Here is an 18451-nt window from a genome sequence, read left to right on the forward strand (position 1 = left end):
GGGTTTTTTGCCCATGTTGCGAACATTTACTGTTAAACTGAGCAGAGAGAGGTGTTCTGCTAAATGGAAAAGGGTTGTTTGCTCCTCAAATAGATGTTGCATCAGTGGCAACGACTTCACACGGAAAATGAAAAAGCCCTCCCTGCTTATGGAAGGCACTCTAAATGTAAATGTGTTCATGTAGGGTTAAAGGCACACAACGTTATATAACTTGTGTGTTTCTATCACAGTATTCTGCAACCAAACAGCAGTGTAGCACTTGAACTAGACAAATTGCTTAGTTTTAAAAGTGAAACAGCGGTACATGTTGTACAGACCCATAAAATGCTTATTCTACAGAAATATGATTACATAATCAGTCATATCTGCATAATCGTAGCTGCAGTTAATGTGATTATTTCTGCATAATTGAAGTGATTTCATGAAATGCTGTTGCAGCAAAGTTGCACCTGTTCCTCTGTATTATTATATGCAACCATGAATATGTTTTCGCTCTTGGCTTATGAGCTCAGTGAGGCGATCAAGGTCTGTGACTACGAGTATCCAGTATCAAAGTCTGATATATCTTCTTCCTCTGTGCCACCGAGCTCCGTTGTTGTCCAAAAACTATTAAAAACACATCAATGAGCCATTACCATGTTTATCTTGACTCAATCCCACATACACAGTCCTGCTGCAGGAATTACTCACAAGCACTCCTGGAGCCCGATGCAAATTTGTATCCCGATTTGTATTCAAAAAAGAAGACATGCGTACACCTTTTCCCACATTTAACTGTTATTTATACGGTGTAAACACACGTTTTTTTCGAAATATCGCTGCAGGTAAAACGATGAGGTGGACATGAGATGTAAGAGGAGACAGGTGAGGAGACACAGAGGCAGGTGGGTGGAACAACAAAAAGCGAGCCTTGTTAAGATAAAGCTGTATTCCAAGTCCAAACTCCAAAATAGAAAGACCAAGCAACAAAAAGGCAGGAAAGGAAAGTAGCAAGAAGAACACAGGGAACACACTGGAGACAACGGGACTGAAAACAGACAAACCAAAGAAGAGCGAGGGAACAATACTAAACATACTCAAACTAAGCTAACGAGGGGATGAGGTACAGGTGGATAGACAATGGGAACAGGGCAGAGCTAACGAGGCTGATGTGAGACAGGTGTGTGGAGGAGCACAGGAACACAGGAGGGAAACACTGGGAGCACAGGTGAGCAGGAAGTAGAAGGTGACACAAGAGGATACAACTACAAAATAAAACAGGAAATTAACAAACCAAAGAAACCCAAACTATGACAAATGAAGTTTAGATTTTCTTTTCTTTTGTTTATCAATGTCACTGATTGTGTTATTATTTTGCAGTCTTCATGGCAAATGTATAAACTTACTTTTAGTTTTATTTATCAGGGGTGATTTGAACACTGGATTACTTGCCTGTTAATGATCTTTTCATGTGATCCTGAGTCGTGAAGCCCATTTAATATGAACTCTAGAAGTTGTCATTTTGTGTGATTTTCAGGTACAGTGCGTGTGCAGGCACTGTGCTATAATTAGCCTCGGCTGTCAGGTCACGCTTAACGACAGCTGGTTTGATGCTGCAGTAGAAAACACAATCATTTGCACTTTTTCTCCTCGCTGACAGGTGTAATGAGCGGTGGAGCGGGCAAAGGTATCGATATAGAAACAGATGTTATAATGGCTTTTCTAAAACACAATCAGGCGTACAGTACACACAGCTTTCTTTAATCTGATGAGAAGAATACGTATGCACATATTATATGGTTTTATCTGGCTCCAGGTGTCTAACAAAACTCTAACAAAAGTTTTTTGTTTATTCCTGTTTGTACAACGTTGGCTTAAAAACTACAGTGCCCAGATGTTTTAGGAAACTACTGAGCATTTTTTAAAAATGAAACTATCTATTTAATTCTGCCAAGGAGGTATTGTTTGTTAGCAGGTTTTCACAAAACAAAACAAAAAGTTTTTTTCTCATTTTCTTTAGCAAGATGGGATGTTTTTCGACGTTTTCCTTAATTTCTGAGGGAATAAAGCCTGGATCTGATCTGATTGATGAAACAAATCTGGTGTATTTAGGTGGCAGGCAGGCATCTATGAGTGAGCACAATTTGATGAGGATCCAAATAAACATCCGGCTCCAGCGGATTTGAATATATTTTCTTTGAAACTGGATTAGGCTTGATTGAATTAAAGTAGACTGTTGGGTCTTTGACGGAGATATTGCTGTTTTTGAAGATGTATTTCCACACTAGAAAACCAGTGGTTCAAACTACCACATTGTTGGTTTTGGTCTTCTCATGGGATTTGTTGACGATAACAAAAATACAGAATGTTGCCCGCCTTATCCTCTAAGTCTAGGGGCAAGGGGAGGATCCATTTTCTGATGCTTATACAAAGTGTTAAACATTGCTTGGCTCCATCTGCCAAATGCATCTAAATGTATCCAAATGTAATCAGTGCATCCAACCACTGGTGGACTCATGTTTGAAAAAAAAGACAACAAAAGTGCCCTATGGATGCCCCTGTGGTCGATAAATCACGATAAAGTGCCCTCTCTTCACTGTGCTGCTGGTGCCCTTTGTATTTTTTTCCGCCCCTGCTCCTCAAACATTCTGAATCCACCACTGCACCCAACATATTGTAAATTGTGAACAATATTCTCCACATTTTATATAAAAAACAGCAATCTGCTGAAATTAAAGTATTTTGCAGTTGATTTAAGAAATAACACTCTGTTTAATTGTAATTTTTAATCATTCTGCATCGTTTTGTCAGAAACACGGACAGATGGACAAACAAAGATATTGATAGATGGATAGACAAACAGCAGCTGAGTGATTGTGGGATGAAATTATAAAGTATGATTAAACCAACTTGCTGTGCCAATTCACTGAGAACTGAAAAATAAAAAATCTAGTTCACGAGAAAAAAAAAACACCCCAAAAACACGACTTTAGTTAAAACACCCTGATCCTCTGAGTGATATCTGGGCCAAACAGACGTTGCACTCGATGCGGGATGAATCTTTAATGATCCCAGTGTGAAATCATCAGAAAAAAATGTGCCGAAAACAGCAGGGGAAAGAAAACTAACAGAAAAAATATGATAAATAAGAAAAAGGGTTCATTCATTGTATTATTTTACTGTCTTGTTCTCCGCGCTCTCTCCTAAGCATATCCTTGTTAGTGCATGTCTAATAAATCTCTGTAACGTTGTTTACTTCTTCTCCTCCTGCAGTTCCCGATGATCAGCGAGTTCGGGGACAACAACTCCTACTGCTCCTTTGAGAGCAAAGAGACGGCGCTGCTGCACTCAGAAAATGGCAACCTGCAGCAGAGAGTCAACGTCCTGACCCACGAGGTAAGAGGAGGGAAGAAGAGAAAGAAACCCTATATTTTAATGTGTAGAATAAAAAAAAACCTTATCGCACCAAAGTGTTTGAATTCTGCTGAAATCCCTCCCTGCATGTGAATTAATTGAATTAAAAGTGAATTGAGGCCAACCCTGGTGGACATACGCTGAAAGACGTCCAGAACTAATTAAGCTCTAAAGCTGCTGTCCAAGCAGAAATTACTGAGAACGGGTGTTTTTAAGAAACCATCCAAGCAGCACTGTGACATGGGATTTTCACGCTGGTGCTCTACTTCGGAGACGGGCTATAATTGGGACCAAACCTGGCCGAGATTTTTGCTGAATGTGTACGCCTTAAGAAGGAAAATAAGAGTCTCTTCCCGACACATCCTGCCATGTGTTTGGATGACATACGTCAGATGTGTGCACGGGCTTTATTTTGAAAGAAGAATCAGTTTTGTTACTTTTCTTCTACTTGAATGTACCTTTATGACTCTGTGAACGAGAGCATGGGGAAATAGAAATGAGAAACGGCCGACAACAGGAAGGCAAGCGGTAAAAAGAGCCAGAGAGCAAGAAAGAGGAAGGAAATGGTTTATGGGAGCAGCAGAAACGATTAACGGGACACACAAGGTCGCACAGCTCTGACACCGGGCATTCACAGTGATGAAATGTGCCACGGCTCACTGAGCATGCTCTGTTGGGACCCGGACCACACACGCAAAAACCATATCCTCTTCTTTTTTTTCGGCGAAGAGATGACTTGCACTTATCAAGGAGAGGTGGAGAGAGGTGACATATATATTTCCTGTCCTGAGAAGAAGAATTAGAGGAATTCAAAGGTCAATAAATGAAGGAAAAATGTCAGCAATGTTTTCTGCAAAGCTTCTCCTCACATAACGTCTGACACGTGACGGCCGAGGCTTCCACCTGAGCATGTTGCGTGTACATTCATTCGGGAATACACTGCATCCACCACTGAAGCACAATCACCTGACACGAGGGCCTTAATGTTTCTGTCTCTCTGCTTTATATTTGACCTTCAGGGCATGTTTTGCAGAGCGTGCCTGTGTCAAAATCTGTTTACAAGAGCGTCATTATTTCAGTTCTGTGCTTATATTTTGTGGATTCTTAAATTACACAACTAAATCCAGTAAAATAAGAAAAAAGAAGTACAAATCACTTAGAGAGAGGAATAAATGAGGGGCTTTTAGAGGCCCAGCAGCAAATCTTTGGCTCAGAGGCCACCAGCACTGACTCTTCCCTATCTTTCATTATTTGCTTTTAAATGTGTTTTCTATTAAAGTCAGTTGGAGACAGAACATGGCATGAGCAGAAAAGCAACGCATTAGGGAAAATCGAATGTCATGGTAGAAGTCGGTCATGGCCCAGCAATCCCCTTTATTTCAATCAAGCCCAATTCATCGTCAAACTCAACAGCCAGCCCTGTATCACTGTAAGTTTCTGCTGAACCATATTGAAGCTCACCAGATTTAGGATCTGCATCAAATTGTACTCACTCACAGATACCAGCCAGCCAAATACAACTGATTTCTCATCAAGATCCAAACGTTATTCCCTTGGGAAATTAACAAAAATGTCAAAAAAACACCCTGTTGTGCAATGTTCCACAAACTTCCCAGCCTTTTTTGTACTTTTTGAGAATATGCATATATTTACAACGGATTAGCAAATGATCACATTCTGTTTTATTTATGTTTTGCACAACTTTTGGGGGAATTGGGATTGCAGGATCATAGCAGGACCATTCAAACTTGCACACCTTGAATTCATTTCTTTACAGAGGACTTGGAGAAGCTACGTTCCACTAGACCAAACTAAAAATCCTCTCCAAAATACTAGAACAAAACCAGACAGCTGTGAACTGAACAGGCCGTACGAAACAACAAATCAGTCCCACAAACAGTGTCAGGAGTGATGTACGAATAGAAGGTGATAATGAGAACATCTTCAGAATTTTGTTATTTTTTTTAGGTCCCTTTATAGAAACCTACTGTAGCTCTGGAGTAATCCCGCTCTCCTCAGTCACGATGCTGTTGACAGGCCGTCCTCACCTCGGTGTCACTTTTCTACTAGTATATGCTACCATAGGCGCGCTGAATAGGCCTCGCCGCTCCTGCACACTGCTGTGACATACTGTACCTCTTTGTCCACGCCGGCTCTCTGTTTCTGTCACTGCTTTTCCTGATGCTCCCACTCACATGTTTAGCCTTGTCAGAGTGAACATTTCCTCCATCAGAAATCACACTTCTGTCTCCTCGCCTGCTTTTAAAAAATCTCCTCATTTCACTCAATTTGCATGTCACTGCCCTCAGAAGTGTCAAAAATGATGTGATTATTGCTTCCAGTGACATTCAACCCCTTTATTATGCCACAGCGTGAGGAGAATAGACCAGCGAGACATCCAGACAATTTTTTTCTTTTTCTTTTCAAAAGATTGTTGAAAACATGATTTATCCATTTGTTGAGATCCGGGAGAGTTTGCTGTGTGCATGCTGAGGTGTCAGGATTTCAGTGTCCTCAATTGGTTGGTTATGTAACAGTTTCTTAAGAGACACATTTGATGACTCTCACAATGGAAGTTTTTTGGTGTTTTTTTTCTTCCTCTCTGCCTTTTTGTTTTGGCAGAGTGGAAGTTTGAAAACTGACAAAGGAGGAAAAAAAAGTAAATGTATGTCAAGCCTTTTTTTTCCTTCTTCCTCTTCTTTGGTCTCAGCTTCTCTTTCTCTGTTTCTCACGCTGCAGCTCCAGAAGAGGAAGGAGAGAGAGGAGCAGCTGGAGGATGTGATCCAGGCCTACGAGAAGATCCACATGGAGAAGAGCAACCTCCAGAGGGATCTCGACAAGATGGTCAGACATTATTCGGCTCATCGCACCGAGCATTTCTACATTTTACAGTAGCTTTACACGTGAGCCACATGGCTTATTAATGATTTCTTACACACTCTGCCGATGAGGGTGAATATGTAATGTCAAATATTAACATGCACACGTATACATTGAGAGCACTGTGGGTTACTGTTATCGATCCTCCTTTTTTCTCCAGCTGTCTGGATTCTTTATTTTAAGCATTTTTCCATCTAAGTGTTGGGAAAAAAACAACAATCCTCGTATATCGTTTGCCGAAGTTAGCCAGAACTTAGTTGGAAATCAAGCTGCAATAACTCACTTTGATTGAGTGGCCTGCTGAGGAGGAAGTTAGGTGGACACTAGTTGGAAGATTCCTGAAAACAAATAAAAAAATTTCCGCTATTTATCAGCTGCTTGTGGAAAGTAGTATTATTAAATTACAGTATATTGGCACCATTCTCGAAACATTTTGAAGTATTTATTGTGGTAACCGAGAGGCAATTTCAAATAAATTTCAAACACGTTCCTTAGTAATTACCACCTGCTTACCATGAAATAAATCATGTTACCTAGCTTTGATTCAATAACCAATCTCCCTTTAACGAGTATAGACAGTTTGGGGACGGAAAAAATGTGAACCTACCCTTCAAAGTTAGGGAAGCGCCGGTCATGAACTACCCCCTGATTCACGTCTGTCCAGGGAAAAATGTTGGATCTTACATCTTTCTGTTGGGCGACCAACAGAATCTGTAATTAGACATTATTTCTTCTTCTTCTGTAGTCAGCACAGCTTTTCTCAGACTTTACAAAGTAACCTCTAGACGCTCAGAGAGTCTACAACAGTTCTCACAGGCTGAGACGACGTCCTCATTACAAGTAAGCTGAGCGTCATGTCTGAAGACGGTGGAGATCTCTCTATAATGCTCATGGCTTTAAATGTATGTGAGTGTAATATTCAGGTGTCTTTCTCCCTGTAACTTCACTGGGTTATATATTGGGTCTGTATGTCCCTGCTCATGTAAATCCTTTTTCTCTCCTGATGTTACTTTCACATTTGGGACTCTGACAGCGCGACAAAGAAGAAAAGACATTTTGCAAAGAGCGCCTTCACAAAAAATGCACTGGATCACTTTGACTGTGCACTTCCACTACACCACACTGCTCATTTCAAAGTAATTGCCTCCCGAGTGAACTTTTTCATTACTTCCTATAGTGAGTCAACAGTCCTTCAGAGAGAAGAGTCCTTTCTGAGTCACTCAGTGAGATTTCTCCCCTGGCACGGCACATACGCTTGATTATTTTTTTGAGTAGAAGCGAACAAAAGTTTCAATTTAGCAAATTATTGTAATTGTTTTACCAAGATACCGCAACTTCTCTACCGCAATACTAGGATTAGTTTCTAGCTTCATCCTCCAGCTCCTTTTGTTAAAAACATTTGTGTGCAACTGTGAAAATCATTTTTTATAACACATTTCTGTAACAAATCAAAGTCGATCCAGACCAGGTAGAGGCTTCCAACTGAACAGATTGGCTGGCTGGTCTCTCTCAGATCCCCTCTGTGATAATAAACCATCTCATATGAGAGTGAAGTCCATCGAGCGGCTCTTTGCCGAGCAGCATCAGCAGTTTTGTGTGTTCGGAGTGATTAAAGGCTGAGGTGTGCCAAAGATATTGGGAGTGCCACCTGCCAATGACTGACACAGTGTCAATGTCACCTGGAGCTGCGGCTCCAACTACCTACTGAGCCTCATTGACCTTTAACCCTCCAGCAGTGCGCTCACTCCCTAATCTACATAATGTTCAGACTTTTTTACTAAATAGTTTGTACAAGGACGAGGAGAAGTGATATGAAAACTATTTCCAGGAGGGTTAACACCACCCTCGCAAAGATGACGTCCTTAAATGTCTTGTTTTGTCCACAACCCAAAGGTAAATGTTCACATTTACGAAGATGGAATCAGAGGATTTTCTCTTTTTTCTTTCTTAAAATAATATTTAAACAAATTAATTGATTATCAAAAATAGTTGGCAATTAATTTAAGAGTTGACGGTCAGTCGTCATCAGGTGGTTGAGGTTGTGAAATGGTTGCATTTTTGTTGCGAAACCAAACTACTTAGTCAGGTTTAAGAAAAGATCATCTTTTTTTGGGTTAGCATTCTCCCAGGTGAAAACCTGGATGTGTTTCACCTGTAGACTTTTGAAGAAGAGCCGGATTTTAAATCACTTTTCTTAGTTTGAGTAAAGTCTTACTAATATAAAACCTCCATGAATCAAAAATTCATAATAGAAAGAGTCAAAATAGACCTTATGTGCAGTTTGAGGTGTGCTGTCAGCAGTACTGTCTCTTTTATGATGGCAGTTTGGGTCTCAAGGGAGGCACATGACTTCCTCCTTTGCTCCCATTACCGCAGCAACTAAAGGGTCGCTGCCTAAAATAAACTTAGATATCGGTTGTAAGAAGCTGCTTTTTTTTATTTTACGTTTTTCTGGTGAGGAAGGCTGCATTTGTCCCCTGTACATCAATCAAACCTTTGGATAAACTGATAAAGTAAATATCAGTCCCTTGTGCAAATATCAAAACTATAATATCAGGATATGAATGCTGATTAGTCATGCTGACATTTAGCAGACAAACTGGATTTTAGCCAGTAAAAAAGAAGCAAAGCCTGGTTGTGTGGCCAAAGAATATACTGTATATGTTTTTAATGTATTTGCTGGTTTTAAATGAAGCATTGAACATGTGTTTGTTTCCAGACGAGCCTCGTGGAGAAGCACGTGGAGCGTATCCTGGGCCTGGAGTCGGCTCTGAGGCAGAGGGACAACTCGCTGCAGAAACTCAACATGCAGCTGCACAGCAAAGACATGCAGTACCTGCAGCTGCACGCCGGCCCCGACGCACACAGTGAGTGACTGTCGACTCTCACTCGGGATTTATATCTGTATCGCAGACTGTGCGCTGCGATGGTAACAATGGTGCCAGAAATTTCTATTACTATGATTGCCGTTGTTTTCAGAGGGCACCTTGAACACAGCACAGCACTTCTGTCTTTATCAGCACTTTTATTTGGATAAATCTCGAGGGAGAAACTTTTTAGCAGCAGGAACAAAGAACAAAACTCCTCATCGGTTCAGCTGTAGCTGCTCTGGCTGCAACTTGCTTTGCTCACAGCAGCTAGAGGACCGGTTCAGGAGTATCACAGCCTGGGGAGCGAAGCTGCTCTGTAGTCTTGTGGTACGGCAGCAGATACTTCTGTATCTGTTGTCAGATGGCAGCAGGGTGAACAGACTGTGCCTGGGGTGGATGCTGTCTTTTAGTATCCTTTGAGCTCTATGCCGACATCTCACTTCACTGATCACTGATGCTCTGGAGATGGTACCAGTGATGCTCTTGGTGGTTTTAATCACCCACTGTAGAGCCTTTCTGTAATGGGCTGTGATGAACCAAGCCAGTTTGTGATGTTTCCTGTCAGGATGCTTTCCATCACTCCTCTGTAAAAAGATGACCAGGATCTTTCTCCAGAATTATATAGATACAGACATGGAGACGTCTGCCTGTGCTCTGCTTTCTACAGACATCTGAAAGAACTGGAAATTATGTTTTACATACAAAAAAGAATAAGATGCAATGTACACGAGTGCAAAGTCAGCTTTGAATTTTAGCAATGAAGGAATGGTAAAATAAAAAGTAAAAATAATTCCTTTTATGGCCTCAAATTATTTGTAGTTTCAGTATTTAACACAAAGAAGTAATCTCACGACTTAAACCACTATGAGAGGTGATGAGTTCAAGACAGAAGGAGATGAGCTATAAAACTATCGTTCCATGCACATGCACTTCAACTCCTAAAGTGATTATACAGGAAGTTTGAAGTTAATAACTTCTGTGGTGTTTTGGGTTATTGAAAATTGCAAGTCAGCACTGTCTGAGACAAGTCCACAGAGGCGATGGCTGCCCTCCAGGAAAGAGGATTTGAACACCCACCTTATTTACCTGATTTGGCACCCTCAGACTGCTGCCTCTCCCCCGGGATGAAGAAGGAGCTCAGCGGATGCCATTTTGACAGTGATGATTTTTTTTGCTGTTGTGGAGGTCCAAAGACCAAATCTGAATGCGCCATAATCACTGGACTAAGTGAAGTGTGTAAATGTAGGCGAGGACTTTGTTGTAAAATACACGTTTTCCAATTTTCCACTCCTTTTACCGAAGGCCATGAACTCACAGTATCAATCACCCCATGTGTGCAAACATGAATGTAGTTAAACCATCAGTAAGCTTCAAAAGCTGCAAAATTATAGTTGAATCATCCTGCTGATCCTCCTCAACCTCACTCATCAGAGGAGAAGAGAGGCTGATTTGTTGGAATCTAGCCGATGCTTTTTGTAAGTGGAAAGTGCCCAAATGGTTCAAAACTTGAGCCCAAATTATCACAACCCACCTAAAACTATTTTTACCCACATAACTGAATCAAAAGTAGTCTGGCAACACTGCTATTATGTTCTCACATTCTGCCTTTTTAACTATTAGCACCCAGCGAGGAACACTTCCAGAATACAATACCGAATACGAGTGATTGACGGGTCACTTTAACGAATATCAAAACCCCGAAAGACATCAGAACATTTACGTAATTATGAGTTGGTGAATAGAATAAAAGAGGAAAAAGGAAATCTTGGTGATTTAAAGTAATTTCCAGTCACACACACACGTTTTAAGTGTATTTGATTTTGGTCCAATAAAGCTGCAGTATACAATATTTTAGCACTAATAATAGTATTTCAGGAAGGTTTGATGATGGTTCAAGACATTGACTGTTTTGGAAATGCTGGAAAATCTGATGCCAGCATTCTTAATATACGTATCTGTATATGTATCTATAAATGAATATATACAATACCAATTTATATTACAGATTTCAAAGTGACACTCGTTATCTCTGTAAATCGCTGCTCATCTTCGTCAATCTTTCATCAGATCCAACAATCTGGCCGAAAAAGCATTTTAATTGAGGTCAGGTTCATCCTCGGCCTGTTGGAGAGAGCCAGCAAGGACATTTTGTTCCAACTCCCCCGGCGGTCACAGTCGCAGAAAAAGAGACCTCCAAACTATGAGTGTGCTGGTGATTGAATCCAATCGTTCTGGCTTGGAAAGCATTCAGAGAGACGTGTCTGCTACTGTAAATTTGAGGATTTCTCTGTATTATTCAGCCTGTTGCTGCCATCTGCACCTCCGAGCGATCTCTATTGTGATGAGTCTGCATTACCAAATGCTGCAAAAACCTGCGAGATAATTCGACTTGTTAAGATGCAAATTAATTCCTGTATCAGGAAAAGTTTCAAAGACGCTTTCAAACAAGGCGGGTCACCCGTCTGCTTTCACCGGAGTTATGAGAGAAAACGAGCGCGAATAAATCTGAAATCACTGAAGACTTTGGATTAAAAACCTTCACCAACTCGGCAGACTCCCTCGTTTCTAGAATACAGCACAGACTCCACGATAACATATGCAGGCCACTACTGCTGTGGAGGAGAGTCTGTTAAACTTTAAAAACTTGTAGAGTCAGTAGATGGTAAACTCTGCCCTCTCTGACGACGTGGGTGGCTAAGGAAACATGGAGGAAATGTGTCACCGCCACCTCAACAGATGCCTCTCTACTGATGGTATACCTTGACGAAGAGGAGGTATAATTCTGCACATTTTCTATCTGATTAAATCTGATTTGTCCGATTAAATTAAATTAATGCAGTTCATTCAATTATTACATATAAAGTTTAAGTGTTTTTTTTAAGTATTATACATTAAATTAATGGATTTCAAATTGTTCATTCTGCCTCCTGTAATAAAACACACATCTAGTTGTCACATTGACTCAACATGGTGGGAAAACTTTGCATTTAATTTGACACTTCAAATTGAATTTAGATGGAAAATGTTATTAAAACTCTAAACGTCACTAGTTTAGGCACATTATTTTTGGAGTGTGTGTTTGATTAATAGCCGTGTGAATGAGGGTGAGAAAGTATCTTTCAGAGCAGACTGTGTACAGTATGCGTGCACCTGTTACTGTACATGAGTGTAGAGGAGGCAGGAGGAGCTGAGATATAAAAGATGATACTGTTAGTGGATTCTGGCTCAAGGACTGAGCAGGGCTGAATCACTCGCATGCCCACGCAGAGCACATCGCCTAGGTACACGCTGAAAGATGCCACCCTTGGAAGAAGAAGTGAACGCTCTTAAATGCTCATCTATTGTACAACAGCTGTGGATGGGCGAGCGCTGCGTTAGTCAGATGAAAACACATTGTTTTGTCTCTTGGGTTTCATGTCTTCTCCTCTTTTTTTCTTCTTCCCAGTGCTCGACTGTCCAGCCTTGACTCTTCAGAGCTCCCGCAGCCTGGACGCCCTGTCCGACCTGAAGCTGCAGCGGCTGGAGGCGGAGCTGGAGGGGGCGCGGCACGAGGCCCAGGGGGCATGTCAGCGGGAGGAGGAGCTGAAGGGGGAGTGTGAGAGACTGAAGGAGGAGATGAGGATGCTGCAGAACAGCCAGAGGGACAGGGTCAGTGTTGGCTGGTGTCAGTCCGCTCGGCGTGCCACAAGGGTGGGCGACTTAACTTTAAACACTGTCAGAGTAACACTTGACCTCAGCATTTCTTGTGATGCATTCATTGAACTGCTCTGATTGTGAGATGTATGAAAGAAATGTGTTTATCCCTGAACAGAACAGCGATATTGGACGATTTTGGTCGTAACACCTCAATCCTCAGGAACTGTGTTTAAAAAGATCAGCAGCCAAATGTAAAATTTTCAGTTTCAAATGCTTTCTAACTGTAGGAAAGCGTTAGTTAATCGATAATAAGGCCTTTTTAAGATGCTTATTAACATTGATAACTATATAAGTGTTAATAACAGCATGTTGATGTCAGATAATTAGACTTTTAAGCACTAATAACAGGTTAAAGACAGCTGGAAAACTATAATAAAAGTCTCAAAATTGTTTATAACAGCCTTACAAACACATTTATTGAGTCTCATGAACTTAACCTATTACTGTTAAACCTTTACTAAGGTTTTTATCTCTTTATTAACAGTAATATATACTTTATTATGCATTTATTAATTATTAGTTAACTATTGTTTTTGCAGCAAAAGGGATCTAAAGCAAGAACAATGCCTTACTAAGATCAATATGTTCTTTATTTTACACTTATTACAAGTTTTTTTATGAGTCCTTATAAATAGTGAAGCACGATAAATACTGGCCTGATATTGGGAAATGTGTATTTTCTGTTAATAATTTAAATAATATGATAAGTGTAGCATCCGTACACTCCGATACAGTAAGTGACAGTATGAGCGTACACATGTTCCACCAGGGTTCCACCATATAAAAAATAAACATGTTTATGATGCTATTATTCGTTCTTATATAGTCTTATTAATGTAATAAGTATCTGTTAAGGGCCTTGTTACTCACTAACTAAAACTTATTACAAAGCTTTACCGGAAAGCCAAGTCAGTGATGATGGTCGATGATGAATAGATATAGTTGCCTCTGAATACTTGCCCACCTCCAGATATCAGAGCTTAAATCAGGGGGAGAAAATGATTAATTTCAGACTGTTTTCCTGCGTTTTAGTGAATTTATGGAGTAATTTTGTTGCCAAAATCTGGTGTCAAGAGGGGGAAAATGAAAAATGGGACTCTCTGGAGGATCTGGAGGGTTGGCAAGGAGCTATAAACAATGTATGAAAAGTAAATGAAGGAGAAAACATATTGTTCAAAGCCAGTGGCTCCCTCAGCACAACTTTGTCCAGAAAAAAGCTTTTGTACAGATGAAACTAATTAACTAATTATTGAGCTATGGAGGAGTTGATAGGTGGATTTTATATTTTTAGATTTACCCTCTAGATTTATTCTCTGAATTCTTCGGCTGCTGCTGCAATCTGTGCTGCTGAGTGATCGCTACAGTGATTACTCTGTGAGATAATTTGACTTTTTTACTAACCAGCAGTGCATATTTACCCCACAGACATGAGAGTGGTTCAACCTTTTCATCTCACTCTCAGTCTCTTTAACAACTCAACATGTCCTGCTGATTTGATGCTCTTTAGTGCCACATCCCAGCGTCTTATCAGCCACTAAAACAAGAACAAAGTCTCAACTATCTAATCACGATAATTCCTCTTTTTGTTGGAGTGATACTGCTTGTTGTACAGGTATACACACATGTACTGTATATAGACACAGACACAGCGCTTGAATAATAATAATCAATCTCCAGGACCTGTTTTCACCCACAGTCCCTTTTTCTCCTGACGATGTTCCCTTCAAACATGTTGTCTTGATTCGCTGCCGCTGTCAAGATTTTGTCCAATATCCCACCGGCACCTGCATGCTAATCTAATTTCATGCTCTACTTCGACAGGAAATGACTTCTCCGTGCAAGCAGTGCGATGTGGAGTGGATAAAGAAGGTGGGAGACGAGCAGTAAGTGACCGCGGCCGATCTCTTGGGTGGAGGGAAGGGGGAAGGAGGGGATGAAATAAAACAAGGATGGATGGAGGGAAAGCAGGGGTAAAGGCAATAAAAGAAAGTATCATCTGTATCTTTGTTCTGCTGCTCTGATGAGCTCAGGCTGACCTCCAGGGGCCTCATTAGAAAACTAGACGAGCTCTCCAGCGCTGGCTAACCGGGTTCAAACGCAGAATTGATGAGGGAGTCTTATTGTTTGTGCACAAGAGCTGCTCTTACTATATGCTCTACTGTGAGTGCATTCAACTGCAACACCAGTGATTCTCCCTCTGAAGGAGGTTTGTGATGAGTCTGAGCAGCAGGGGGCAGTGTAAGCACAGCGTAGGACACTTTCCTGTCCACTTCCTCATGTCTGCGTGTGTGTTGGACGTCTCTATAAAGGTTTTCGTTCTTTCTCTCATGCCTCCGCAACTGAAACTACTCAAAACTACTCAAAAAGAGCACTTTTGCGTGTAAAGCCGCTGTGTTTCCACCCTTTTGTCTATGTTTAACTTGTGCTGAGAGGAAAAGAAACTACTTCTTTATGTCAAATTGCCCCCCAGGCTGTTTACAAGGTGTTAAAGGCTTTAAAAAAAAAAGAAGAAAAAAAAGGAGTACATAACCACACAGCAGGTTGGGCAGCTGACACCCACACAGAGAAACCCCAGACGTGTTTCGATGGGGAACAAACTGAAAGTAAACGGCCGGCAGTGAAGTAAGTTTTGACTGAGCGTGTGGTGGAAGCCTACTGCTTTTTCCAGACCTTGGTCACCTTTTGGTTTTACTCAACAATATCACTTAACACCCACTGAAAACCTACGATGCCTGTTCTTCGTTTCCTGCTGCCTTTTTCTTGTAATTGGGCTCGTTTAGTGTAAACTGCACAGATTGATGTGGAAGGTTTTTTCTTACATGTGCTGTGGAGCATGTTATCGCACCACCTCTGGCCCTAATAATCAGCAGCACTTTGTGATGTCTGTTGTGGAAAATTGGTGTTATTTAAAAATTCAAGCTGGTGCGGTTTGATTGTGGTACTGTTAAAGCTTCTCTGGCACACTGACATTGCTCATACCAGCACCTGAATCGAATAAAAACTGATTTTTATCTTACATGAGTCACACAATATTCTTGTTTTAGGAATGTTGCTCCTCTTTGACCCTTATTCATTAATTTATTAGTTTCATTTGTCAGGGCTACAATAATGTAATACAGATATGGTGCACAAAGGATTTCTAGCCAAGACTTATTTGCTTAAAAAAAGGTCAAAACATATCATAGTTATCTCGAGTTTATTAGTTAAATTGAGAAGGATATATATAAAAATAACTGAGCACTCGTCTCCTCTCCTCTCTTCTCGTTTCTATCTGTTATGTAAGTTATGGAAGCACTTTGTGGCCGATTCTACAACCGGTTACGCATCTTTCGTGACTACATTTGTGGAATTTCGTTTGCCTCATTCGTAACTAATGAGAATGCAAGAGAGCTTCCCTTCACCGACCACAAGCCGCACTGGCAGTACACCCCCCGTCCTCCACACTTCAGCACACACAGCAACTGACTAATGCCTCTTCAGCTTTCAGAAAGTGAGAGCTGTTTCCAATAAATCACGACAGGGTGATTTGAAGTTAGAGTGGAATTCACACTCTCTCGGTAGAAATTCAACAAAATAACCAGTGAAGCAATGAGGTGTTTAGAAACTTGACTTTTAAAAACATAAATGTAGCTTTTGAAAGTTCAGATTTAATTGATTAAAAACACTTTATATTGAGGTCCATCTATTTATCTACTTTCTGCTTTGGTACAACAGCATGAGGCAGGAGTCAAACCCAGGCCACTGCAGTAAGGACTCAGCTTTACACATTTCTCATAAGTGCTTATAAATGTTAGATAATATAATAATAAACATGTTTATGATGCTCTTCTTAATGCTTATATAGTCGTATTAATCTTAATGAGTACGTTAGAAGGACTTAAGAGGCTCATTCCACCCAGTCACCAGGACAAAATGTTGGCAGGTCACGTTTCTGCAAAACACAGATGTATTCAAATGTTTATGTTTCATAGGCAACAAATCATATCGACATTTCTATTCCTCTTTTCTTATCATGATCGCAGTACATGTCTATCACCTGACTGTAAGCAGGTGAAGGGGTGGTGGAGTGACCGCGGTTCATGCCTGTGTTTCAGCATTTATAAGTGCGACACCACTGGATATTTTTCAGAAGACCTCGGGACAATTTCCAGGCGTGTTTTTGGCAACAAAAAACAAATATTTTTGATAGGAAGTCGGGTCATCTGCAGACATTTTTGTGGCAACTAATCCAGGTGTTTTTATCGAGACCTAGGGGCATCTCCAGCTGTTTATGGCCACCAAAACAGTTATTTTAGGCTGAAACGAGATGTTTTCCTAACCCTAACTAAGTGGTTTTGTGCCTAAACTGAACCAGTGCACGGGCACAGCATTGTGTCAAGAGACAAAATTTAATATTAAGCATGTGAAGTTTTAACTTATCTGTGGTTTTGCAGAAACAAATCGCCAACATGTATTATTACGAGTGGGTTATTACAAGAACTGGTAACACTTTATGAAAAACACAAGTAATAAATGGTTAAATTATAGTTTGTTAAACTTTAGTTATCACTTATTTCACTGATAACAAACAATAAAATGCTTTATAAACCATTTATAGTATTATCAACACCAGTGTGCGCCGACAGTGAGCAGGTGAAAGAGCTGAACACAGTGAATGTGTGGTGCAGCGTGGCTCAGTGTGAGAACTGTTTGACACCTCTGTGTGTGTTCGGCTGAAAGTGCTTCATGTGCGTAGTATGAGCAGGGTGTGAAAAGCCCCGACCGTTTGACACTCGTCCTTCCATGAGGCTGGAGACACGCAGCGTAGACCAAAAATGAGTTTGTTCACTTCTTTAAAGAGCCATGAATGTCTTACTTTTTCCCGGAAAGTGCAACCGCAGTGACGGGTTCATAAGAATATTCATTATCGCCACATCGCGCTGACCACCGCGTGTTTAAGTGTTAGCCCCCCCCCCTCCCGAGGTCACGTAGTTAATGTGAGCGACTGAAACTGAGCATTTAATAGCCAACAAAGAGGAGCTCAGATCTCTCAGGCAGCTGCAGTGACGGCTCTTTCTCTGTAACGTCTGATCAGATCAGAGGTCAGATTTCAGCCCACACTCTCTTCACTTCATCTCCCACACACACACACACACACACACACACACACACACTCATACAGTATATACTGTTGTACCTGATCGATTCAGTGGCACGAATCTTTCATCAATGCTGCATCGGCATTATCACACCCCTCCTACGCACCCCACTGTACATTGTACAGTATGTGCTTGCAGTTACACACATACAGTACAAGCAGAGCAAAAGGAAACAAAGTGAAGCAAATGTGCAAAGTATTTTTAGACGCACAGAGACAAAAACAAACAGGGGAGCTGGTTTCACAGAAGAAAAACAGGCGACGATTGAGAAGCACTCGTGTGCAGGTGTTCACACATCTGCTTTTACTACAAGGTACTATGAGTGAGAGAGGTGTTGCAGCCCAACCCGAGTCCCTGACACAGATTAGCAAAATGCACCAGCAAACTTCAAAAGTGACATAGCATATGTGTGAAAAGGAAGAGGTGCGTGAATGTAAGCAGTCAAGAAATTTAGATAGAAAGAAAGAAGATCCA

General features: G+C 40.9%; 1 protein-coding gene across 3 annotated transcripts in view; it reads left to right on the forward strand.

Annotated features, from left to right (window-relative positions):
• tbkbp1 (TBK1 binding protein 1) overlaps nt 1-18451 on the forward strand; it is a 78958-nt gene that overhangs the window by 49148 nt on the left and 11359 nt on the right. For 2 of the 3 annotated variants that reach the window (XM_084342822.1, XM_084342821.1), the window contains 5 exons: nt 3253-3375; nt 6133-6237; nt 8993-9140; nt 12589-12833; nt 14661-14722. In XM_084342822.1, the coding sequence (XP_084198948.1) occupies nt 3253-3375; nt 6133-6237; nt 8993-9140; nt 12589-12833; nt 14661-14722 (683 nt within the window). The remainder of the gene's footprint in view (nt 1-3252; nt 3376-6132; nt 6238-8992; nt 9141-12588; nt 12834-14660; nt 14723-18451) is intronic. The other variant, XM_084342823.1, reaches the window with a different exon arrangement.

This window comes from Pagrus pagrus (assembly GCF_965226575.1).
Source record: "Pagrus pagrus genome assembly, chromosome: 21".
Taxonomy (NCBI): domain Eukaryota; kingdom Metazoa; phylum Chordata; class Actinopteri; order Spariformes; family Sparidae; genus Pagrus; species Pagrus pagrus.